Source organism: Bos indicus, chromosome 26 (genome assembly GCF_029378745.1).
Source record: "Bos indicus isolate NIAB-ARS_2022 breed Sahiwal x Tharparkar chromosome 26, NIAB-ARS_B.indTharparkar_mat_pri_1.0, whole genome shotgun sequence".
Classification (NCBI taxonomy): domain Eukaryota; kingdom Metazoa; phylum Chordata; class Mammalia; order Artiodactyla; family Bovidae; genus Bos; species Bos indicus.
In genome coordinates, this window is record NC_091785.1 from 15,722,527 (window position 1) to 15,749,031 (window position 26,505).

Here is a 26,505-nt window from a genome sequence, read left to right on the forward strand (position 1 = left end):
AAGGTTTCAGCAAGTCTGCTTTCTACTGAGGCCTCTCTCCTTGGCTTGCAGAGGGTCGCCTTCTCGCTGTGTCGTCACAGGGCTATCCCTTGGTCGCTGTACACAGCATCTGGTGTCTCTCCGTGTCTGCCTTCCAATTCCCTCTTCTTATAAGGACAGTTGGTCATATTGGATTAGGCCCCACCCTCATGACCCAACATCACCTCTTTAAACCCTATCTCCAGACACAGTCACCTTCTGAGGTACTGGGAGTTAGAGCTTCAACACACAAATTTTGGACACCATTCAGTTCCTAACAGTTATAGAAATATGATCAAGTACAGAAGAACAATTTTAAAAAAATTATCCATCTTTCTGTGTCTTCAAGATAATTACTTTTGGTGTAGATATTTTGCAGGCTTTATTTCTCTGCCCATGTGTATAAATATTAACAAGTAAGCTTCCTCCTAACCTTAATGTTTTGTGACTTACTGATTTTCACTAATATATGTAGTGAACAACTTATCAGGTAAATAGATATACATCTTCGTTACTTTACAGAGTTGCATATTATTCTATTTTATACTTGTACAAACACTCACACTGTAACTTCTTTAACCAACTCTCTATTGTTGGAATACTTTATTGTCACTAAAGCTGTTCTAAGAGGAAATATTTGAAGAACAGTGACTCTAGATGACTTGATACAAAAATGATGAGATTTTCCTACTATACGTTGTTTAAGTTTAAAATTTTCATTTTGAGTCTAAGTTTAAAAACAGCACTTGGACAAGGTAACTACAACCACTGAGCGGCCCCAGACGGTCCCCAGGGGCAGCGCCCTGGGAGAAAAGGCATCCGTTGGTCACCTGGCTGCTGTCACCACTGCCCATCTGAAGGTCTTATTTCTCCCTGTCATTTACTGACCTCCCTGGGGGATCTTCTATGCAGAGCTCTGCAATGCATGGCTAACAGGTTTTTCCCAATTCTGCACTGTTCCAGGATATCGACATCTTCAGCTGAGAAATCTCCACAATGAAGTCTTGGAAATCTCTAGTTTATTCATAAACAGCAGGAGGATGGAAGAAAATTCTTCCGGCAATACTGTGCTGGCCTCTCTGGTAATTAAGTTCTATTTCACTCAGCATATTTGTGGGAATTGCTACACCAGAGGCAGGCTTTCTTGTGGTCCAGGAAAGTGGTCCATTCAAGTCATAGATTAGGTGGCTATGGATATAATTAAAACAACAATGGTTGATACCTGACACATTCTAAGCACTTTACATATATACTGACTCACTTGATCCTCACTAACTTCATGACATAGCTATTAGTCTCATTTCCATGTTATAAAGGAAGGGGAGTGCTAAGTACACCTGAGGTCACACAGCTATACACCCAAGTTCATCATCTACTGCCATACTGCTTGCCAGGGAAGTGAGCCAAAAATAACAACCCAGGGAAAAGGCTAATTACACAAAGCCTGCTAGGAAGCATCTTGATACTTCTAGAAGGTTTAGGTTAGACCATGAAAATCCTTTGCTTCTTCATTAGTGCAGGGGCAGATGTCACAGGTGAGCAGGATTGGGTGAACAGCTAGGCGCTGCTGGTGACAGGTAATTCTGCAAGCCCAGCAGTACCCTGGCACCTGAGGAGACTCTGCACCTGCCCTCTTGGGAATGGGAGAGGAACACTGCAAAAAGGGCCACCATTGCAGAAGCTGGGTTTTAACAAGTTCCGCATTGGTTAAGGTCCGTTGGTAAGGTTTGAGAACCAATGGTAAGGTCCATCGGTTAAAAGTTTGAGACCCGTTGGACCAACGCTCACCCCGGTAATGCAGGGTTGTTTACCTAGACAAGGAATTCTGCTTTGATTAACTGATTGATTCCACTATGCTTGCTCTTGAAAAACTGAAAGGTGTCCATCCATTGCCTCTTTACATGTTTACTAATCTACTCACAGCCACACCGATCTTTTAAAATTTATTTTGGTGGGGTTGCGGCTGCAATGGGTCTTTGTTGCTGCACACGGGCTTTCTCAAGTTGCAGCAAGCAGGGTCTACTCTTTGTTGCAGGCTTGGGCTTCTCATTGCAGTGGCTTCTCCTGTTGGGGAGCAAAGGCTTTGTGCGTACGGGCTTCAGTAGTTGTGGTGCTCGGGTTTAGTTGCTCTGCAGTATGCGTGATCTTAGTTCCCGGACCAGGGACCGAAACTGTGTCCCCTGCATTGGCAGGTGGACTCTTAACTTGTAGACCACCAGAGAAGTCTGGTTGCACCCATCTTGTACTTCAGTGTGGTCCTAACAACCTTTGAAAAGCTGCCTTCTGTGCTTACAGTGGCACCGACTTGACCGCTGCCCTCATCACCTCTGAGCAGCCCTGCTCTCTCCTCTGCTTCTCTTTCCCTCACCCCAATGATTTCTTCTCTCTCTGTCCCTCACCTTGTTTTCTTGGGTTCTCTTCGTTCTCCCTTCAGTAAGTGATCGAGGTTGAATACGGCATGTTGGCCAGTAGAGAGAGGTGTCGCCTCTGCCTGGTGCCTGCCTGTTACCTTCCCTGCCTGGGAAGCAGGGATGGTGTGCCTGGTACCTGAGAGCAAGAATTAGATGGTAGTGTCCCACTCTGGGTTGTCCACTTATCCTTCTAGCTATTCTATTCTAGAAGCCCCCCACCTTGAAGCCAGGGATGTCTTATTTCTCCCCAAAACCCCAGAGCCAGGCATAATGTCTGTTTCATTGTCAGCCTTCCATAAATTATTTTGTATTTTGTGAATGAATCTATCTCAGTATACAAACTGCTCAAAGACTTGAGAGTTACACACCTCCCCAACTCTTCCTAACAAAAATACCTTTCATATTACAATTATTTGTGTGCCTGGATGGCAAGCTTCCGGAGGCCAGAATATTTTATTTACCATTTTACCATCAAAATTCTAGCCCAGTGCCCTGAAGAGAGATGGAACTCAGTAGACACTGTTGAATGTCACTTCATAAGTAAGGACTGACATACATTTCAGACAATATCAGTCCCCTAATTATGATGGAAAGCAACACTGTTATTTAAAATAAATTGCTATTTTGGTGATATGCTGCTAAATATTCTTACTAGACTATTAAGGAACATGCACCATGCCTGCTGCTGCTGCGCTAAGTCACTTCAGTCATGTCCGACTCTGTGCGACCCCATAGACGGAAGCCCACCAGGCTCCCCCATCCCTACCACAAAAAGAGGCATCTGGTTAGAAAAGGTTGGCCTTGTTTTGCATTTATGTGTCCCTGCGTGTACTTCTAAGAACTAGCACCTCTCTATCGATGCAGCCTAGAAACATGAGAATGGAAATGAATGAGAAACCATATGATCTTCCTTGACAGATGTTTAATACGGAAGAAAGAAAATGTTTGCAGACTCACAGAGTCACAGTGCATGGCGTCCCAGGCCCAGAGCCCTTTACTGTTTTCTCTATAAACGGAGGCACTAAGGCAAAGCAGCTTCTCCAACAAGTAAGTTCACTGAGTCTATAGTTAATAAACAGTTCTTTTAGAGGCATCTCTAGGTTAACAACTTGTCCAACATTTTACAACTGACTCAAAGTCAGAGAAAGCAGCTCAAAGTGTCAAATTTCATAGATTATGAAACAGAAGCTACTACCAAGGGGTTTGGGCTGTTTTGTTTTTGAACTTTGGTGTCTACTCTCACAAAGCACTGTTGGGGTTTTGGAGACAGTGTAAAATATAATGACCCAGCAATCCCACTGCTGGGCATACACACCGAGGAAACCAGAATTGAAAGAGACACGTGTACCCCAATGTTCATCGCAGCACTGTTTACAATAGGCAGGACATGGAAGCAACCTAGATGTCCATCAGCAGATGAATGGATAGTAAAGCTGTGGTACATATACACAATGGAGTATTACTCAGACATTAAAAAGAATACATTTGAATCAGTTTTAATGAGGTGGATGAAACTGGAGCCTATTATACAGAGTGAAGTAAGCCAGAAAGAAAAACACCAATACAGTATACTAACGCATATATATGGAATTTAGAAAGATGGTAACGACAACCCTGTATGCGAGACAGCAAAAGAGATACAGACGATAGAACAGTCTTTTGGACTCTGTGGGAGAGGGAGGAGGGGGGATGATTTGGGAGAATGGCATTAAAACATGTATAATATCATATAAGAAAAGAATCGCCAGTCCAGGTTCGATGCAGGATACAGGAAGCTTGGAGCTGGTGCCTGGGATGACCCAGAGGGATGGTATGGGGAGGGAGGTGGGAGAGGGCTTCAGGATGGGGAACACGTGTACACCCGTGGCGGATGCATGTTGATATATGGCAAAAGCAATACAATATTGTAAAGTAAAAAAAAATAATAATAATTTTAAAAAAAGGAAAAAACATTAAAAATTAAAAAAAATAATTAGAAAAGTAAGGAAGCATTTCCATGGACCACCCATAAAAAGCAGCACATTACTGTCCACATGAGTAATCCCAGGGCTGTGGAGCAGGACTGGAGAGGAAGTGATGCTGGCCATCTCATGGAGTTGACAGTGTCAACTGACCTACTCCTGGAAGCTTCATGCCCTTAATTGTTGCTGAAGTGGTAGCTGCCTTGCCCCACAAAATCCACAGTCCAGTATCAACCTGAGACCAAGGTCTAGGGTGAAGGGAGCAGAGTCTTCCTGAGAATCTTCTATCCCACCTCCACCCCATCCCCAGGTCCTTCTGCTTCTGTGAGTGAGACCAGTCAATCACCAAGCGCTGATTCTGGTCATTGCATGCTCGCACGGTCGAGTGGATGCCTGGGAAGGACGTTTGCTTACTCCACGCCAGAAGGTGGCAGCCTTCTCTGGTCACTGCAAGTTCAGCTTTTGCCAGTAACCTGGATAATAGAAAACCATGTGAAAGAATACATCAGTAAGAGTAGCTATCATAATGTCTAGTGTTTACCAGGCTTCCCTGGTGGCTCAGGCAGTAAAGAATCCGCCTGTAATGCAGGAGACCTGGATTCGATCCCTGGGTCAGGAAGATCCCCTGGAGAATAAACCCACTCCAGTATTCTTGCCTGGGGAACCCATGGAGAGAGGAGCCTGGCAGGCTCTAAGTTATCCTGATGCACCTGGGTTACATTTTACAGTCAGTGCCTCAATCATAAAATGAAACAAAATTGAGACAAAAATCACTAACAGTAAGAGCTGTTTCCACTGTATAGATGAGGACACTGAGTATCCATGGGGTCAGATGTCTTGGCCAGCACCTCACAGCCAGTAAGGACTAAATGCAGGCCTCAGACCCAAGTCTGTTTGGCTCCCCAGCCTGGTCTCAACCATTTCAACTGTCAGGGTCAGTAGCCAATAGAGAAAACAGGCCTCTAGGCGCACTGTCAAGTCTTTATTGAAAGGGGAATTCCCAGGAACTTAGATCAGATGAGATTAGAAGATGATTGAGTATTTCTAACATGAGAATGGGAGATTATCTTGGTAAAAGCTGGAATGGGTTCTTTGCCTTTGGTCTTGTGTTGCAAGATTACAAAGAGCTAAGTTCATAGATTGAAAAGCCTAAAGTTTTTAATTCAGTTAGAGCTCTTATTCCATCAGTGGGAAAAACAGTTTTGCTGGCTGGCAATTATGAATAAATTGTTTCATTGCCCAGAATGAACATAAACAATTCTTTTTGGACGTAAGAGAATTCTAAGATCTTCCAGAAAGAGTTATGCAACACTGTAGGGTAGGTTTCATTTATAAGTTGCAAACCAAACTTATCTGAACCCCGAGAAAGTAGATTTGTTTGGGTTTAAAGTTTTTGCGACTCTTCAGAAGTGTGCCTAAATTGGCCTTTGCTCTTTCTTTAGATTCTCGTTATGGATCAAGATACCAAACCTATTGCCACAGATTATTTTTTAATGGAGGAAAAATATTTCATATCTAAAGAGAAGAATGAATGTAGGAAACAGCCGTTCCAGAGAGCCATTGGTCCAGAAGAAGAGATCGTGCAGATTTTAAGCAGCTGGTTTCCAGAAGAGGGCTATGTTGGCAGGATTGTCTTAAAAACCCAGCAGGAAGTAAGTGTGTCCTGGGGCAGCCTACCCAGTAACAGCTCATAGGTAACTCTCTACCTCACCACTGGCCGCCTCCCTCAAATTCAAAACTTCTTATCACCGCAACTTGCTTTGTAATCTTCTTTTAAGTAAATGTGGAGAATTGATTTTATTCTTCTGCACATATTCAGAAGGTCAAGTTATAGAAATGTGGTTTAAAAATCATCCCTTAGGAAACAAGGGGAGAAAGAAGTCAAAGGATTCCTTAAGCATGGCGTCAGTGTATGTCCAGGGTTTCACCTGGACGTGTGAAGACCTTGCTGTAAGGCTCACTACTGTGTAAGGGAAGGTCTGTAGGCATTTTGCATTTGGGTGTTGGTTGCCCTCCCGTGAGTGCCTGTTCAAGTTTTAGCTAATAAAAGGCTTTTTGCTAATTCATGAAACAACAGCATTTCTTTGAAAATATTCCATAGGATTACACAAGGTAAAGAATAACCTCTCAGCTTTGGTCTGAATTTGTTGCAGATTATATTACGGTCCCTAATATGCCCATGATCATTCTGATAATGGAAACAGTACTGTCTGTTGACTCCAGATTGGGGAACTCCTGATGTGGTTTGCTGGTGGAGCACTTTTCTTTTTAATAGACTTATATTGGCTCACTAATTGACTGCCATTTTTTTAAATGACATATAAGGTCGTTCCATAGATAATAATGCCTTATGATAAATCAACAATAAAGCAGTTGAAGCAGTTCAACAATCTGATTAAATGAATATTTATTGTGCCAGGCCCTGTTCTAGGCACATGATCTGCCTCTCTGGGGCATGAAATGGAGATGGACTGATAAAATCCCCATTGCTGGTCCATGCTTGCTAGAACACAGAGAGGATAAAGAGCCCATTTCAGCATCGTGTGTTATTTTTCACTCTCTACGTAACTATGAACATGCAGCCTCACTGCACTCCAGCTTCTCTAGGAACCAGAGCCTCTGTGTTCCCTCCTAACCTTGTCTTAGATCATAAAAGGACACTTCCTATAAGCCAAGAAATGTAATTATCTCCCTAGTGTCTTCTCCCCATCAGACATGTACAAAGTACTAAGATGGCGGAGAAGCAATTCTAATCATAAAAGCTGTAGAAGAAAATATCAGAGGGCTTACCTCGGCTTTTGAAGCCATCTTTAATTTCTCTCTAGTTTTTTTTCCTATTTCTAATTGTCTTTGTCACATGTAAAAGAGTATGCTAGGGACTTCCCTGGCAGTCCAGTGGTTAAGACTCCATGCTCCAAATGCAGGGGGCGCTGATTTGATCCCTGGTCCAGGAACTATTAATAAGATCCTGCCTTCCGCATGGCCTAGCCAAAAAAACCAAAAAGTATCCTAGAAGTGACAATTTCAGTGAAGTGAATTTTTAAACCATATATTGCATCATGACTTACAGTGTTTAACGCTCTCAAGCACCCAATATTTTGAATCATCTTATGATATAAGGGAAACCATTCTACACAAAGGAAACAGGTTCAGAGAGGTTAGATTATGACAGGGTAAGAAGTGGAAAGAACTGAAGTCTTATGTCTTCCCGGTCAGTGTTCTTTCCACCACCCCATGCTGCCCAGGCTGGAGCTGAGTCAGTGCTCATGGGTCCTCCATCCCCAGCACCATGGGAGGCAGTGAGTAGCAATGGGCAGACTGCCAAGTGTCACGATAGGTCTTCATCACAGGGTTGGAAGGACTGGGAGGCCAGGGCTGCCCCATATGCAATTAAAATGTATATGACAATAAGCAGCAGAGATGTCAGGAATAAATGTTTAATAAAGACTGGTGGAATAGAAGCATTTTGGAAAAAGAAGGATATAGTAGAGGGGAAGGCTGACAAGCATTTTCAGATGAGTATAATATAGCAAGTTCTCCTTTATATGCCTTGTTGAGAGAAAAGTTTTGAAATGACTGAAATATGTCTCAAAAGATAACAAATCATATTTCATGTATCTAGGCTTACCAGCTGCACAGTGACACATGATACAAATTTACTGATTGACTAAATGAATTCAGCATTTACTGAATGGAAGCAGACACTGGTATAATTGATAGATTTGGGCTATAAGTATTTCCACTTAGGCTACTCTGTGAAACTAGGAAGCTATGTAAGCAGTTTGTCTGTATGTTAAAAGTCCCCAAGCTGCTGTCTTTGACCTCTGATCCTGCGTGTCTGCTTTGTATAATTTTCTTCTTTCCTGGGCTCTCAAGCTGTTAGGAATCTTCCTATGGTCAATATGCTCTCCTCTGACACCTGCTGGATTTGAAATGAGACAAACCTGGATCTGACAAATTAGATAGATGACTTTCAAAGTATCGTCTGAATTCTATAAATCTCTATGTCCATATTTGTAAAATCTATGATAGAAACTGGGCTTCCTGGTGACTCAGTGGTAAAGGATCCAACTACAATGCAGAAGTCGCCAGAGACCCAGATTAGGTCCCTAGGTCGAGAAGATTCCCTGGAGGAGGGCATGGCAACTCACTCCAGTATTTTTGCCTGGGGAATCCCATGAACAGAGGAGCCTGTGGGCTACAGTATATAGGGTCACAAAGAGTCGGACATGACTAAAGCAACTTAGCATGCACGCATGATAGAAACTACCCTGCTTGGCTTAAAAAATTATTATGAGACCCAAGTCAAACATGTAGACAAAATGTAGAAAAATGCTTCAGTTCAGTCGCTCAGTCGTGTCCGACTCTTTGCAACCTCATGAATTGCAGCACGCCAGGCCTCCCTGTCCATCATCAACTCCTGGAGTTCACTCAAACTCATGTCCTTCAAGTCGGTGATGCCATCCAGCCATCTCATCCTCTGTCGTCCCCTTCTCCTCCTGCCCCCAATCCCTCCCAGCATCAGAGTCTGTTCCAATGAGTCAACTCTTCGCATGAGGTGGCCAAAGTACTGGAGTTTCAGCTTTAGCATCATTCCTTCCATAGAACACCCAGGACTGATCTCTTTTAGAATGGACTGGTTGGATCTCCTTGCAGTCCAAGGGAATCTCAAGAGTCTTCTCCAACACCACAGTTCAAAAGCATCAATTCTTCGGTGCTCAGCTTTCTTCACAGTCTAACTCTCACATCCATACATGACCACTGGAAAAACCATAGCTTTGACTAGATGGACCTCTGTTGGCAAAGTAATGTCTCTGCTTTTGAATATGCTATCTAGGTTGGTCATAACTTTCCTTTCAAGGAGTAAGCGTCTTTTAATTTCATGGCTGCAGTCACCATCTGCAGTGATTTTGGAGCCCTCCTCAAGAAAATAAAGTCTGACACTGTTTCCACTGTTTTCCCATCTATTTGCCATGAAGTGATGGGACCAGATGCCATGATCTTCGTTTTCTGAATGTTGAGCTTTAAGCCAACTTTTTCACTCTCCTCTTTCACTTTCATCAAGAGGCGTTTTAGTTCCTCTTCACTTTCTGCCATAAGGGTGGTGTCATCTGCATATCTGAGGTTATTGATATTTCTCTCAGCAATCTTGATTCCAGCTTGTGCTTCTTCCAGCCCAACATTTCTCATGATGTACTCTGCATATAAGTTAAATAAACCGGATGACAATACTTGACGTACTCCTTTTCCTATTTGGAACTGGTCTGTTGTTCCATGTCCAGTTCTAACTGTTGCTTCCTGACCTGCATATAGGTTTCTCAAGAGGCAGGTCAGGTGGTCTGGTATTCCCATCTCTTTCAGAATTTTCCACAGTTTATTGTGATCCACACAGTCAAAGGCTTTGGCATAGTCAACAAAGCAGAAATAGATGTTTTTCTGGAACTCTCTTGCTTTTTTGATGATCCAGTGGATGTTGGCAATTTGATCTCTGGTTCCTCTGCCTTTTCTGAAACCAGCTTGAACATCTGGAAGTTCATGGTTCACGTACTGCTGCAGCCTGGCTTGGAGAATTTTGAGCATTACTTTACTGGCATGTGAGATGAGTGCAATTGTGTGATAGTTTTAGCATTCTTTGGCATTGCCTTTCTTTGGGATTGGAATGAAAACTGACCTTTTCCAGTCCTGTGGCCACTGCTGAGTTTTCCAAATTTGCTGGCATATTGAGTGCAGCACTTTCACAGCATCATCTTTCAGGATTTGGAATAGCTCAACTGGAATGCCATCACCTCCACTAGCTTTGTTTGTAATGATGCTTTCTAAGGCCCACTTGACTTCACATTCCAGGATGTCTGGCTCTAGGTGAGTGATCACACCATCGTGATTATCTGGGTCGTGAAGATCTTTTTTGTACAGTTCTTCTGTGTATTCTTGCCATCTCTTCTTAATATCTTCTGCTTCTGTTAGGTCCATACCATTTCTGTCCTTTATCGAGCCCATCTTTGCATGAAATGTTCCCTTGGTATCTCTAATTTTCTTGAAGAGATCTCTAGTCTTTCCCATTCTGTTGTTTCCCTCTATTTCTTTGCATTGATCACTTAAGAAGGCTTTCTTATCTCTTCTTGCTATTCTTTGGAACTCTGCATTCAGATGCTTATATCTTTCCTTTCCTCCTTTGCTTTTTGCTTCTCTTCTTTTCACAGCTATCTGCAAGGCCTCCCCAGACAGCCATTTTGCTTTTTTGCATTTCTTTTCCATGTGGATGGTCTTGATCCATCTCCTGTACAATGTCACGAACCTCCATGCATAGTTCATCAGGCACTCTATCAGATCTAGTCCCTTAAGTCTATTTCTCACTTCCACTGTATAATCAGAAGGGATTTGATTTAGGTCATACCTGAATGGTCTAGTGGTTTTCCCTACTTTCTTCAATTTCAGTCTGAATTTGGCAGTAAGGAGTTCATGTTCTGAGCCACAGTCAGCTCAGAAAAATGCTTAGTAAACTATAAAAGAATATGCAAATGAGGGTTATTGTTATGGTCATAATCTATGGCTTCTAATGTGACTGAAAACAGCTTAAAAATCAATAAGCTCTGAGTAAGGCTCTAAGGCAGAGAAGGCGATGGCACCCTACTCCAGTACTCTTGCCTGGAAAATTCCATGGACAGAGGAGCCTGGTGGGCTGCAGTCCATGGGGTCACGAACAGTCAGACAGGACTGAGCGACTTCACTTTCACTTTTCACTTTCATGCATTGGAGAAGGAAATGGCAACCTACTCCAGTGTTCTTGCCTGGAGAATCCCAGGGACGGGGGAGCCTGGTGGGCTGCCGTCTGTGGGGTCGCACAGAGTCGAACATGACTGAAGCAACTTAGCAAGGCTCTAAGGAGTGCTGTTAGAAATATTTGTAGTGCATGGTCATTGTGATATTTTATATGGCAACCTAGAACTTTTCTTTCTTGCTTACTTCCATCCCGGCTTTCAGGATTATAAATTGCTGCTGCTGCTGCTAAGTCACTTCAGTCGTGTCCGACTCTCTGCGACACCATAGACAGCAGCCTACCAGGCTCCTCCTTCCATGGGATTTTCCAGGCAAGAGTACTGGAGTGGGGTGCCATTGCCTTCTCCAGGATTATAAATTACGTCATGTGAATTACCACCCAACCCCACTCTCCAGTTGGTTAAATATATTGTAATCAATGCAATGACATACTATGGAAAACCTTTAGAAGCTGACATGAAATGATAATCACAATCTTTCTTTAAAAGATATTTCTAATGTGGACCATTTAAAAAGTCTTTATTGAATTTGTTACAATATTGCTTCTGTTTTATGTTTTGGGCTTTTGGCCCTGAGGTATGTCGGATCTTAGCTCCCTCACCAGGGATCAAACCAATACTTCCTGTGTTGGAAGGTGAAGTCTCAACCACTGGACCACCAGGGAAGAAGTCCCTGATCACAGCCTTTTAAATAGAGAAAAAGTGAGTTGTAGAACAGTATATGTACTACAGTCTCATTTTATGTAATAAAAATAGAGAATAGTTCTCTCCCCTTCACGCATAATTTGATGAATGGAATCCAAACACTTCAGCTGTATGTAAATCTTAGGGATCACAACTGTAAGAACAATGAAATGATTGGGGCGAGGCTGTGCAGCTGAATGGTGAGCCCAGGAGCCAGTCCGTTTTGGTCCTGGCTGCAGTTTGGCGCCACCTGGTGGTCGTTACCCATTTTGACCTTAATATCAATGGGGGACAATTCTGGTTCCTAGAGCTGGTTGGAATTTCCAGGACAATGACAGTGATTCTTGTATTCTTCTGGTTAGTTAGCATCGTTTCTGTGGGATGATCTGAGATTAAGCTAGAAGCATGCTGGGGACTGGAGGACCTTCCTGCCCAACCCTCCCATCCTGAGATGGGATTGCCTACTGTTCACTTGCCTCACCTCCCCATCGTCTCCATGGTGCTCCCTTGTGGAAGATAACTTTACACGACCCTCGTTTGAAAATGACTCTAGCAAAGAACAGGAGCCATGTAACAATCACATTGTATTTAAGTTCGCGTAATTCCAGGACTTCTTTTATTTCTGGTTGTGCTGGGTCTCGTTGCTGTGCAGGCTTTGTCTAGTTGCGGTGAGCGGGGGGCTACTCTTCATTGTGGTGCACGGGCTTCTCACTGTGGTGGCTTCTCTTCCTGCAGAGCACAGGCTCTAGGCACACAAGCTTCGGTAGTTGTGGCGTGTGGACTCAGTTGCAGCTCGAGGGCCCTAGAGCGCAGGCTCAGGAGTTGTGGCACAAGGGCTTTAGTTGCCCATGGCATGTGGAACCTTCCCAGACCAGGGATTGAACCATGTCCCTTGCATTGGCAGGTAGATTCTTCTCCACTGTACCACTAGAGAAGTCCCAGGGTTTCTTTGTATATATTTATTCACATACACAAAAATACATTTTTATATCCATAGCAGATGGTTCAAAGGATATACAACCTAACAACAGTGATTTTTTATGGAGAATGAGATGGGAAAGGTGGAGGAAAGAAAGGAAAAAAGTAGAAATGGGAAGTTTGCCTTTATATTGATATATTTCCTTACTGCTTGAAAATTTTTGATAAGATACCTATATCTATATTGGATGAGGCATTAATACCATTTCTATGATTGTCTAAAAATAAAAAATAATTAATTAAAAAATACATGTCTATAGATGGTGGTAAATAATCTGCCTGCAATGCAGGAGACATGGGTTCTATCCCTGGGTCTGGAAGATCCCCTGGAGAAGGGAATGGCAATCTGATCCAGTATTCTTGCCTGGAGAATTCCATGGACAGAGGAGCCTGGCAGGCTACAGTCCATGGAATCGCAAAGAGTTGACTAACACTTTCACTTTCAACTATATACTTAAATCATATAATTATAAATGTAAAATTCACTGAAAGCCAACCCACCAAAGACCATTTAACCCAATGACCAATTCTCAAAATTATTGAGAATTTTGTCAATATCCATTTAGATGTTACTTACCTCCAGGCATTGTTTCAGCCTTTTCACTGTGGATTTTGTTCATTCAGCCTACCGGAACGTCAATCTTGCATGTTTCACATTTCACATGTCTAGTATTTCTTAAATGCTCAAGTTTTATTGGGGAATGGATGGGATTTCTCTTAAATGTACTTACCGTATTATTTGGCCTTTGCATGTGTGTTAAGTCGCTTTAGTCATGTCTGACTCTTTGTGACCCTGTAGGCTGTAGCCCACCAGGCTCCTCTGTCTAAGGGATCCTCCAGGCAAGAATACTGGAGTGGGTTGCCATGCCCTCCTCCAGGGGATCTTCCCGACCCAGGGATGAACCAGCATCTCTTACGTCTCCTGCATTGGCAGGCGGATTCTTTACCATGAGCACCACCAAGGAAGCCCATTTGAATTTTAGTAATTGGAAAAATGGCATGTTGTCTTTTTACAGATTTATCTCTAGCTGATTTGTGGACTCAAAATCCACAGCAAACATGAGCAGATCTACTGGCTTGTTCGGGACGAGACCTTATCAGTGTGTCAACATTAGCAGAAACTTAGAGTACTTTCCTCCTCTAAGATGACATGTATATCCTTCTAGGATAGTTTGTGAAACAGTAACTAGTGTATGGGATATCAAGCTAAGAAGTTGTTTCCACGTCACCAAGATCCAACTCAAATTTTTACTAGATTTTTCTTTATCCTATGTTATCATTTACTCAGACTTGTCTTTTCTTAACATAGAACCTGGAAGAGAAGAGCATTGCACAAGATGACAAGGAGATGCTCCTGAGCTCAGAGGAGGACAGCTTCTTTGTCCAGGTGCATGACGTTTCCCCAGAGCAACCACGCACGGTCATCAAGGCGCCGCGTGTCAGCACCGCGCAGGATGTCATTCAGCAGGTGAAGGCCTCCCCGCCCTCCCCCAGCCCTGTCCTCAGTGTCAACTGCTGGGCTCAGCCCCCTCTGGGAATAAGGTTCTGGAACACAGGGGATACGACAAGGCAGCATGTGCCTGGTAAGGCCAGGAAGTGTCCGGTCCTTCAACGATACTTGCCCAGTATATGCTGTGAGTCAGGCTCTCTCGGAAGCCTTGACAGCAGAGCCAGGAGGTGGTTCTGCAGAGCGGGAGCGTCACTGTCCATCACCTAGTGACCGTCTCTCTGGGATCCTTCAGACGACACGCAGGAGGACTCTCTGACCCTCTCCCCTTCTCTGGTCTTCTCTCCCCGCTTCTTTGTATATGGCTCCAGAGAACTCTGCTGCCTTCATTCCACGCCCTGTAGTGGTTTGCGTTTATTAAACACTTGCTTGAGAAGTTAGCATAATGGCTCACAGAACAGACTCTGAATCAGGTTGTTCCAGGTAAACCCTGGCTCTACATCTTACTAGCTGGGAGAGCTTGGGGAAGTCATTTAACAATCTGTGCGTAAGTTACATGGGTGTGGTGGTAAATTGTCTCTTTAAAAAAAAAAAAAAAGACCCCAATTTGTAGCATTTGCGTTTCTGTCTTGTACATTCCTCAAACATCAGATTCCAGTGGGCTCCAGCACAATGCTGTGTGCCAAGCTACCACACAGGAAAACATGAAGATAGTATAACAGCACTTTCTTAATAGCTATTGTGAACATTAAATATATGTAATGGACATTTGCCTAGTATAACACCTAACATGGCAAAGCACTATTTAAATGTTATTTGTTACACTGACTGCACAATAATTTGGTTAATATTAGTCTCCTTAATAGACTTTGAACTCCCCAAAGTACATACAGTACCTGGGACATAGTAAATGTTAGATGAGTGAATAAATGAAAGATAGTCTCGATAAAAGAAAGGTGAGACCAGGTAAGTCTTAAAATGCTTTCAACATCCAAGACTCTGAGATGAAGAGGCAGTGTCGTGCGCCAGAGAGGCTCTGGAGGGTCAGGATTCTGTCCCTCACTGTCTGGGTCACTTTCAGATCTATGAACTTTGGTGGATGCAGAAAATCTGGCTCAAATCCTTTTTCTGTTACTAAGCTGTCCATCCTCTGTAATATGCCTGACCTCTTAAGCTTAAGCCTCCTTGTCTGAAAAATGGGGATTATAACATCTAAATCATGGATGGGTGTTGTGAAGCTAAACGAGGCAATGTCGAGTTTGTGTAAGCTACAACTGTGAAAATGTAAACTGAGAGGTGGGATGACATGATCTGAAAAGGACCCCCCACCCCTGTCCAAAAGTCTGCGACATTTTTCCACCTTAAAGTCTCATTTACAGGGAAGCAAGTGTTGGAGATCCTGTGTTTTTATTCTGTTGATCATAACTTACCTTTCAGACCTTATGCAAAGCCAAATATTCCTATAGCATCCTGAGCAACCCCAACCCGAGTGACTATGTGCTTTTGGAAGAGGTGGTGAAAGACACCGCCAACAGGAAATCTTCCACCCCAAAGGCCTCCCAGCGCGTCCTTTTGGATCAGGAGTGTGTGTTTCAAGCTCAAAGCAAGTGGAAAGGTGCAGGAAAATTCATCCTTAAGCTAAAGGAACAGGTGCAGGTAAAGTTCAAGGTTATTTTGCTCTATTTGATTTTCATAACTACAGTATAGTCAAATTCAGGAGCTGGTGAAAGCCAGAAGGAAGTTCCCGAGTCAAGGACACTAGTGGGAAGAATGCGGTTTGGCTCTGTTTTCACTGTGTGGAAAGAAATGTTTCCCTCTGGGTGTAAGCAGTCTTGAGGTGCCCGGGGGGTGAGGGGGGTCCCCTCCGCCCTGCTTTCCAAAGCTCTACCGACCAGAGAGAGAACAACAAAGGGCTCTCTCTGATACAATCTCTTTAACCTAATACCAAGGGCAGGTTCTTATTTTCCACAGGCATCTCGAGAAGATAAAAAAAAAGGCATCTCTTTTGCAAGCGAACTCAAGAAGCTCACCAAGACTAAACAGCCCCGAGGACCCACATCACCTTCTCAGGTCTTGGCCTCAGAAAACGTCCAAAACAAGGAAGAGAAACCTGTGGGTGGCTTGCCTTCCAGTGACACCATAGACTACCGACAGTGAGCAAGATAGCACGGTTTACCCAGGTATCCCGAGTCATCGCAGCGTTCTAAAATGGGGGTCAACTATACTGCTTTGTAAGACATAAGTTTGTACACTGTCTTTTGTCTTTTCCTGGAGGAGGAAGTTCCAGAGGCAGGTAGGGATGGTACCCTAGAGAAAAGGGGCTCTGAAGATACACACGACTTCAGCACTGATGATTTCAGATCTCCTTATTTTGTAGATAACCAAAGGCCACAAGAGGACAATAAACTTGCCCAAACTGCAATAGCTTTATTTCATCAGACATAGAACTGTCTTAATTACTGGTAATTCACATGAACATTCTCAAAGGACTGCTATGGGTCTTTCTGTTTTCATTCTTTGGACTTTTAGTTTGCTGTTCTTCTAATTTAGCTCTGATTTAGCCTTAACAACCTCCATTTCTTCTGACTCAATGAAAAAATTAAAATCTGGCATGCAAGTTGTGATGATTAAAAAGAAAGCAAAATGACATAACAGCCTGAAGTAAATTATGCCTTTGGTTGCCAGCTCACTGCTTGGTATTCCCATACAGAGTAAATTTCATTCTGTTTTAAACTATTTAAATGGAACCTGAATTTTTTTTAAAAAGGCATGTGAGGAAACCAAACATAGATCTCTTCTTTCACTTAGTTTCTTAATGAACTCAGTTCACTTCAGTTCAGACGCTCAGTCATATCCGATTCTTTGCGACCCCATGAATCGCAGCACACCAGGCCTCCTTGTCCATCACAAACTCCCGGATTTCACCCAAACCCATGTCCATTGAGTCGGTGATGCCGTCCAACCATCTCATCCTTTGTCGTCCCCTTCTTTCCTGCCCTCAATCTTTCCCAGCATCACGGTCTTTTCAAATGAGTCAGCTCTTCACATAAGGTGGCCAAAATATTGGAGTTTCAGCTTTAGCATCAGTCCTTCCAATGAACACCCAGGACTGATCTCCTTTAGGATGGACTGGTTGGATCTCCTTGCAGTCCAAGGGACTCTCAAGAGTCTTCTCCAACACCACAGTTCAAAAGCATCAATTCTTCGGCGCTCAGCTTTCTTAATAGTTCAACTCTCACATCCATATGTGACCACTGGAAAAACCACAGCTTTGATGAGACAGACTTGTGTTGGAAAAGTAATGTCTCTGCTTTTTAATATGCTGTCTAGGCTGGTCCTAACTTTCCTTCCAAGGAGTAAGTGTCTTTTAATTTCATGGCTGCAGTCACCATCTGCAGTGATTTTGGAGCCCCCCTCAAGAAAATAAAGTCTGACACTGTTTTCATTGTTTCCCCATCTATTTGCCATGAAGTAATGGGACCGGATGCCCTGATCTTAGTTTTTTGAATGTTGAGTTTTAAGCCAGCTTTTTCACTCTCCTCTTTCACTTTCATCAAGAGGCTCTTTAGTTCTTCGCTTTCTGCCATAAGGGTGGTGTCATCTGCATATCTGAGGTTATTAATATTTCTCCCAGCAATCTTGATTCCAGCTTGTGCTTCTTCCAGCCCAGCGTTTCTCATGATGTACTCTGTATATAAGTTAAATAAGCAGGATGACAATATTCAGCCTTGATGTACTCCTTTTTCTATTTGGAACCAGTCTGTTGTTCCATGTCCAGTTCTAACTGTTGCTTCCTGACCTGCATATAGGTTTCTCAAGAGGCAGGTCAGGTGGTCTGGTATGCGCATCTCTTTCAGAATTTTCCACAGTTTATTGTGATCCACACAGTCAAAGGCTTTGGCATGGTCAACAAAGCAGAAATAGATGTTTTTCTGGAACTGTCTTGCTTTTTTGATGATCCAGCAGATGTTGGCAATTTGATCTCTGGTTCCTCTACCTTTTCTAAAACCAGCTTGAACATCTGGATGTTCACGGTTCACGTACTGCTGAAGCCTGACTTGGAGAATTTTAAGCATTACTTTACTAGCGTGTGAGATGAGTGCAATTGTGCGGTAGTTTGAGCATTCTTTGGCATTGTCTTTCTTTGGGACTGGAATGAAACTGCTAAGTTTTCCAAATTTGATGGCATATTCAATATGACGGTAATCCAAGTCTATGCTCCGACCAGTAATGCTGAAGAAGCTGAAGTTGAACGGTTCTATGAAGACCTACAAGACCTTCTAGAACTAACACCCAAAAGATGTCCTTTTCATTATAGGGGACTGGAATGCAAAAGTAGGAAGTCAAGAAACACTTGGAGTAACAGGCAAATTTGGCCTTGGAGTACAGAATGAAGCAGGGCAAAGGCTAATAGAGTTTTGCCAAGAGAACGCACTGGTCATAGCAAACACCCTCTTCCAACAACACAAGAGAAGACTCTACACATGGACATCACCAGATGGTCAACATTGAAATCAGATTGATTATATTCTTTGCAGCCAGAGATGGAGAAGCTCTATACAGTCAGCAAAAACAAGGCCAGGAGCTGACTGGCTCGGATCATGAACTCCTTATTGCCAAATTCAGACTGAAATTGAAAAAAGTGGAGAAAACCACTAGACCATTCAGGTATGACCTAAATCAAATCCCTTATGACTATACAGTGGAAGTGAGAAATAGATTTAAGGGACTAGATCTTATAGACAGAGTGCCTGATGAACTATAGACAGAGATTAATGACATTGTCCAGGAGACAGAGATCAAGACCATCCACATGGAAAAGAAATGCAAAAAAGCAAAATGGCTGTCTGAGGAGGCCTTACAAATAGCTGTGAAAAGAAGGGAAGTGAAAAGCAAAGGAGAAAAGGAAAGATATAAGCATCTGAGTGCAGAGTTCCAAAGAATAGCAAGGAGAGATATGAAAGCCTTCCTCAGCGATGAATGCAAAGAAATAGAGGAAAAGAATAGAATGGGAAAGAAGAGAGATCTCTTCAAGAAGATTAGACATACCAAGGGAACATTTCATGCAAAGATGGGCTCAATAAAGGACAGAAATGGTATAGACCTAACAGAAGCAGAAGATATTAAGAGGAGGTGGCAAAAATACACAGAACTGTACAAAAAAGATCTTCACAACCCAGATAATCACGATGGTGTGATCACTCACCTAGAGCCAGACATCCTAGAATGTGAAGTCAAGTGGGCCTTAGGAAGCATCACTACGAACAAAGCTAGTGGAGGTGATGGAATTCCAGTTGAGCTATTTCAAATCCTGAATAATGAACTGAAGGGATTATTAAAGCCCTCTTTTCACCTGTTCCATCATAGAGTTCTAAGATTTAAAATCCTTGAGACATCAACAGCATGGTAAAGGCATTGTTGCTTATATTACACAGCTGCATCATCTGTCTGCCCACAATCAGTTATTTCTTATATAAAATTATAGCTCACAATTTAAAGAATTTACTGATACCTCTTGATGGGGCCAAATCTGACGTACAAGAGCCCATATTGAGCCAATGTTTAAGAAGCAACTCCTAAAACAACTGGTGCCCCAGATACACTTACAAAGAAAGCTCTTTCAAAACAGACATAGCGAAACACAGGAAACTACCTCCTCCAGAGCTTCTGCACAGCCCACTATCCCGAGTCAGGGCTGTTTAGGTTTTGTATGCAAAGACTCACCAGAAAGAAATCTCAGCACCATGGCAGCAGTCCACATCATACAGCATCAGATAATACTGAATCTGCACAGAATCGTGAAACCCTGGACTGTTCCAGACTCTGAGAAGGCTCAGCACTCATTTTTTGTTGTGGTACTTCTGGTATTCCATACCCTCCCCTTTTTTTTGTAATTATCTTTATTACCACCTTGCTTCCTGTTAGTTCCCTGACCAGGAATTGAACCGGGTCCCCGGCAGTGAAAGTGCAAAGTCCTAACCACTGGACCACCAGAGAATTCCCTGGTATCTTAAAGTTCCAGACTCAACTTACTTTCCTTCTCAGTGACAGTGTCACTGAGATAGTGCTTTCTTCTCCAAGAACTGAGCACCATGTGGAGCCTCTGCAGCTTTTGGAAAATGACTCCTCATGGTAGTGGGTCTATGAGCACACAGTAAAGACAATGATCAGAATTTCAGATATTGTTCTCCATATCAAGAACTTAGCATCAAATAAATTACACATGCGACAATGTTATGCACACCTCTCACCTCTTTGTTATAACCTCCGTTAATGATAGAGTGGAATTACACTTGGCAGAGAAAAAGCCCTGGGTGTGCCAGAAGATTAATAAGTACATAATACAACTCCATTAGAAATTTGACTTCAAAATAATGTGCTTGCTCTAATGAGCATTACTAGTTGCTTATACTTTATGAGAACAGGGAAGGGGGTGGTGATTTAGATGATTGCCTTTGGATTCAATTTTCCTATCATAAGCAGAAATTCATAGTCAGTCAGTTGACCTCTTTCCCTAAATTTGGGGAAGGTTCTCTTTAACAGTCATTGAAAGAATAGCCATTGGTGCATAGATGTATATATGGTAATATATGTCCCATGTTATTAACTTTACAAATAGTGTCTCCAAGAGCACTTGGGAAAAAAGAAGGGCCTTTCTGTATATGCTCATAAGAAAATAAGTTTAGTATTTTTATTGCTTTCTGAGCAACATAATATTTCATGTTATTTGTTCTGAAATATTCACCTCTAAACTTTCAAGAGTTACCCCCTAATAATAAGAATTTCTAAACAAGTAATTATTTACCTTAAGTAATATATTTAACGAGTTGAAAGAAATCCACCTTTAAAAAAAAAAAAAAGCTGAACAGTTTAATTGTGGTTAAAAAACTTTCTACAGAATGTGGTGTTCCAGGGCAGAAATAGCCTAATGTTCCACCTCCCAGGAACATCATGTTCTAACACTATGAGTTTATAGGAAATATTCTCTGCCCCAAACCCAGCCACCAGAGCTGTGGGTTTCTGTTGGTTGAACCCTAAACCTTGCTACACTGTGGACTGTTTCTGCTGCTTCACTTTGAAGACATTAATACTAACAAGCCTATGTATACGACTTTACAGGTGAAGATCTTTTGGCAAGAAGTTAAAATCAAGAACGAACATAATGGAGACAAATATAATTCCCTTATTTTCATAAACTAAACTGGAAACTTATGATTTCTGAACTCTTGATATAAGGTCCGAGCTGAGGTCAAGCAAAATGGTACAGAACTGGTTTCCTGCTGATTGAAGCAAAGAAGCCCAGCAGACTGCCATTTTACACCTGTCAACAGTTGGAAAAACCACCGCTAAGCTTGCAATAATTGACTTAGAACAGGAGTCAGCAAACTTTTTGTAAAGGGCTAGTCAGTAAATATCTTCGTTCTTCAAATGGTCTCTGTTGCAATGACTCAGCTTAATGCAAAAGCAGCCGTAGACAATACATACATGATTGAATGCGGCTGTGATCCAAGAAAACTATTTAAAGACATTGGAATTGGAATGGTATATCACTTTCCCATGGCATAAATATTCCTCTTTGGATTTTTTGAAAAATCATTTTAAAATGTAAACTATTCTTAGTTCAACAGCCACACAAGAGCAGGTGGCAGGCTGGATTTGGTTCAAGGGCCACAGTTTGCTGACCTGACTTAGAAAACTGGGAACAAGATGCAAAGAGGTAAGAAATGAAGCAGGCTGGTTTAGTCATACCTATTACGGATAAGAATTGGAAGCTCTGGGGCATTGCTGTGTAAATATGTCCTTTAGGACTCATTAAAAAGTAATTCAACGTACTCTACATTGTGTACCATCATGAACTCTTCTATAGTGTTTCTTTTTACATGTAGAATGATGTTGGGTTTTTTATGTTTATTGCTTATATTCACAGACTTTTGGTTTCTACAAAATGAATTTAGAATAACGTATCTACTGAGTTGTGGCATCTTAGTAAGAAACTTAACCATGTTTCTAACGCAAAAGTAGACTGAGTTGGTGTTTATTTATTTTACGAGGTTTGTACTGACACTGTACCTATGTATTTATTATACATAGCCTTCTTGATATTGCTTGCAGATTAGAAGCATTAGTGGTTCTATGTCACTATTTGAAAACAAATCTTAAAAGAAAATGTATACCCTGAATACCTGAAATAGGCCAGAATTTCATGTAACTTGCCATTTAACGTAAATTATTTTTAAAACCTTGCTGTATAAGACTATCATGTAAGTGTAAAGGATTCGTCTTGTTCTTGGCACGAAGCAAATTGTGACTTTTCACATGAAATGTGTTCCTCTAAAGTAAAATCCAAATTTTATCTTTCTAATGACCTTCAAATTTGATGTTTTTCTTCAAATTACAAAATATACTAAAATCTCTAATCTTTGCTTTGAGACATTTGCATCATAAAAAAAAATGAATAAAATAATTCCCCGTTCTTTGTGTACTCTTAACAAAAGTATCAAAAACACACAACACACCTTTCATGTAATTGGAAGTTCTGACTAAGTCACAAACCTCATTGCTAAAAGAATCGCCGTTTGCTTGTCAATAGCATTCAGGCTATTTCAAGTTGATGCTGTTTGTACAGTACTGCAGGTCTCTTTTTAAATCAAATAGTCAGTCTGCAACAAATGCACAATGCTCCCTTCACTTTAAATTTCCCAGAAACTGTGATCAAATTTGTCTCAACTAATGGGCATTTTTGCCATCTGTTTGGGCTTTGCTGTGCTTAGCTGCTCAGTCATGTCCGATTCTTTACAACTCCAGAGACTGCAGCCCACCAGTCTCCTCTGTCCATGGCGATTCTCCAGGCAAGAATACTGGAGAGGGTTGCCATATCCTGCTCCAGGGGAGCTTCCCAACCCAGGGATTAAACCCAGGTCTCTCGCGTTACAGGTGGATTCTTGCCTGACAGAGCCACCAAAGAAGCCTCTGGTTGGGCTTACTGTGTCATTAAAATCGAGTTACTAGTCTAACTGGCAAGTTAGACTAGTAGTCTAACAGTCTAACAGTCAAGATGAAACTGTGCAGAGCAGTGAGATGGAAAGCAAGGCTGGCCTCACGAGGTTTTATCAATTGGCCTTGATTCTAAGCCTCCCATCCCACACCATGGTCCTTAGCATAAAATCTGGAACTTACCTTGAGACTGGTTTTAGGAACTGAGTGAACCCAGCCTTCTGCCTATGTTGCAACTCATCTTGATCGTTCATCCTATTGTGAGGTAAAGTACATACTCTGGGATTTGAGTCCTAGGGATTTTAGGAGGGACACATTGCTCAAAAATGTAGAGGGTTTACTCTATTATTACAACTAACCAGCACAACCTGGTGTTTGCCAAAGTAAATTTTGATTTGAAGTTTCTCTGAATTATACAGCTGTATTAGTATAGCAAATGCAAGAAACTGTCCTACTGTTTAGGACATCTAATATAGCACCCAGGCTTATAGCCATTACCACTTCATACTTGTCAGACTACTAAAACTTGGGGAGCAAACTTGCATCAGTAAAGCTGACATGGGAAAGAATCTAATATGTAAGCTGGGTTTATTACACGATTTTGAGGAAAAATATTTTAAGATGCTTCACTGAAAACAGAAAGAAAGGAGCATGAATTCTGTCCCTCTGTTGGGTGATTCCAACTTTTAAGATTACGGGAGCTGGCAGGAAAGGATTTAGACTGGGAATCCAATGTGATGTGTGACACCAGAAAAAACAGAGTCACTTCCTCTCTATCACCTCATCCTGAATTTACTGTTTTGCCAACTAATGTAAGATCACATAAGGGCGTGAAGGAGTTGAGAATAAGTCTGAGGATAAATTTGTAGGAAGTAACAGCATTATTTGGGCAGAAAGTACCCTCTTGAAGGAACACCTCCTTTCATGTCATCCTTAGCAAGTAAAAGTTATTTATTTATAAATTCTCCTGTTGGGGAGAAATATGGAGTCCAGACTCAACAAAAGTGAGTCAAAAGTCGAATTTACTTTTCCACAAAGGTCTCCCATCTTGATGGCTCTGGAGACAATGGAGGCTCATTAATGACAGTTGGCCTCCCCAGTGGCTCCGTATGTACTTTTCTTAAAAACTATATCTTTCCTTTCCTCTGTTCTCTCCCTTTCTAGTATCTCTGTAGACCTCTCCTCCTGTGCCAGACACCCAGAGACCTTGCTTAGTTCCGAAAAGTAATCAGACCTTGTGTACTGGTCTGGTAAAACAGAATTAACTAAAACATAAAACTCCACAACTCTGCTCCTGTGCCACTATGGAGGATATTCCTGGCTGGTGTCAGATTTTAAACTTGGCACAGTGAAAGGCAGCCTACAACGAAAGAAATCTCTAAATGGTAGCCTTGAACCCCTCCAGTTGTTTCTCTCACAGCAGCAACAGGAGAATCCCTGGGCCCTCCAAAAAGTTACTAGAAAAGGAGACTGCCTCTTACACCAAGCCCACCCCTCCTCAGTCAACATTTCCATGATACAGTACATTGTTAACAACTTAAATGTTCTCTGCCATTGCTACCTATTAATTTCCTAAGTACAGTCCTGCCTGATGGCTAAGGATTTTGACAGGAATTCCTAAATGTTTTTGAGATATTGAGTCTCCAAGATTACCAAGCTGTTTGTATATCTCTCTTAGATCCAAAACATGCTATGCTCAAGTCTGCCATCAAGCAGGCCCCTGAAACCTTCCCTATTTCAGATGATACAGGTCTCTGAACTTCAAGACCACTCACTCTGACACTCAACTGGGTTAATGCCTCATTCAAACAAAAATGACTTGACTCGGCATACAAGGGCATGGAAGACTGAGGTTATATATATATCTGTTGTTACCCCAGTTCCCTGTGTAGTGCCTAGCACGTGTTAAGCACATAGCAGGTGTTCAAAATTTATCTAGTTAAAGAAACAGATATTAAGACTAGTTTATAGTAGCCTCGGGCTATATGTGTGTGTGTTATCATTAATGACTATAATATTTAGCTCTGAAAATGAAACCCATCAGTACAAGACTACAGAAGTTAAGTGCACAAGTATGTTTCATCCTCAATTCAATGGCAGCCCACTCCAGTACTCTTGCCTGGAAAATCCCATGGATGGAGGAGCCTGGTAGACTGCAGTCCATGGGGTCGCTAGAGTCGGACACGACTGAGCACCTTCACTTTCACTTTTCACTTTCATGCATTGGAGAAGGAAATGGCAACCCACTCCAGTGTTCTTGCCTGGAGAATCCCAGGGACGGGGAGCCTGGTGGGCTGCCGTCTATGGGGTTGCACAGAGTCGGAAACGACTGAAGTGACTTAGCAGCAGCAGCAGCAATTCATACAGGATATTCAAATATAAGATGTATAATTTTATGGTCCCACTGTGATTCTCTGTATATGTAACAAGGTTAAAAGCATAGTGCAACTGTGGAATAGTTGATGAACTTCTATTTTAAAACTGATTTTTCATTTAAAGTATAGTTTCTGCTGCCAAAGTGAAATATAAATGTATTTATATACGTTTGGAAAAATAAATGATTTGCGACACATACTGGTCACTTGTGTTCCAATGGGGAAAGACCCCTCGGTCATCTAAACAAAGATTCATAACATTTCTGGCTTTTAATATCTATAAAGTGGGTTAGAAGCAAATATTTATATGTTGAATCATACATTTCTCACCATTAAATAATCAAGCCTAAAACTGATTTTAGAAACTAGTTGGACTGCTGTGCGTTTTTTTTTTAATTCTCAAAAGAATAGAAAAAGGAAGCTTTTTTATTCAACTATTCACAGTAAAGAATATTTATAAACAGGTAATTAAAACACTTCATAGGCCATTCCTAGAATACGGCAACAGTCACATAAAATACTACTTTTTATTTATATTCCTAAGAATAGGCATTTCACCATTTAAAAAAAGGGGGCGGGGGGAATCAAATAAAAGCCCCTCGTGCTGCACGCATGCTAAGCCACATAAGTAGTGTCCAACTCTGTGCAGTCCCATGGGATTGCAATCCCATGTAGCCCTCCCACCTCCTCTGTCCATGGGATTCTTCAGGCAAGAACACTGCAGTGGGTTGCCAAGACCTCCTCCAGGGGATCTTCTGACCCAGGGATCAAAGCCGTCTCTCTTACGTCTCTTGCACTGGCAGGTGGGCTCTGTACCACTAGTGCCACCTGGGAAACCCAGAAGACCCTCACTGGATACCT

The 26,505-nt window shown here is 42.0% G+C and overlaps 1 protein-coding gene across 2 annotated transcripts in view; it reads left to right on the plus strand.

The window, feature by feature from the left end:
* The window catches only part of PLCE1 (phospholipase C epsilon 1), a 376,762-nt gene extending 350,753 nt beyond the window's left edge, over positions 1 to 26,009 (plus strand). For both annotated transcript variants that reach the window (XM_019953110.2, XM_070780500.1), the window contains 7 exons: positions 982 to 1,100; positions 3,348 to 3,476; positions 5,833 to 6,042; positions 14,138 to 14,296; positions 15,713 to 15,931; positions 16,247 to 16,455; positions 21,395 to 26,009. In XM_019953110.2, coding sequence (XP_019808669.2) covers positions 982 to 1,100; positions 3,348 to 3,476; positions 5,833 to 6,042; positions 14,138 to 14,296; positions 15,713 to 15,931; positions 16,247 to 16,432 — 1,022 coding nt within the window. In that variant the 3' untranslated portion in view covers positions 16,433 to 16,455; positions 21,395 to 26,009. The remainder of the gene's footprint in view (positions 1 to 981; positions 1,101 to 3,347; positions 3,477 to 5,832; positions 6,043 to 14,137; positions 14,297 to 15,712; positions 15,932 to 16,246; positions 16,456 to 21,394) is intronic.
* Positions 26,010 to 26,505: the final 496 nt, after the last annotated feature.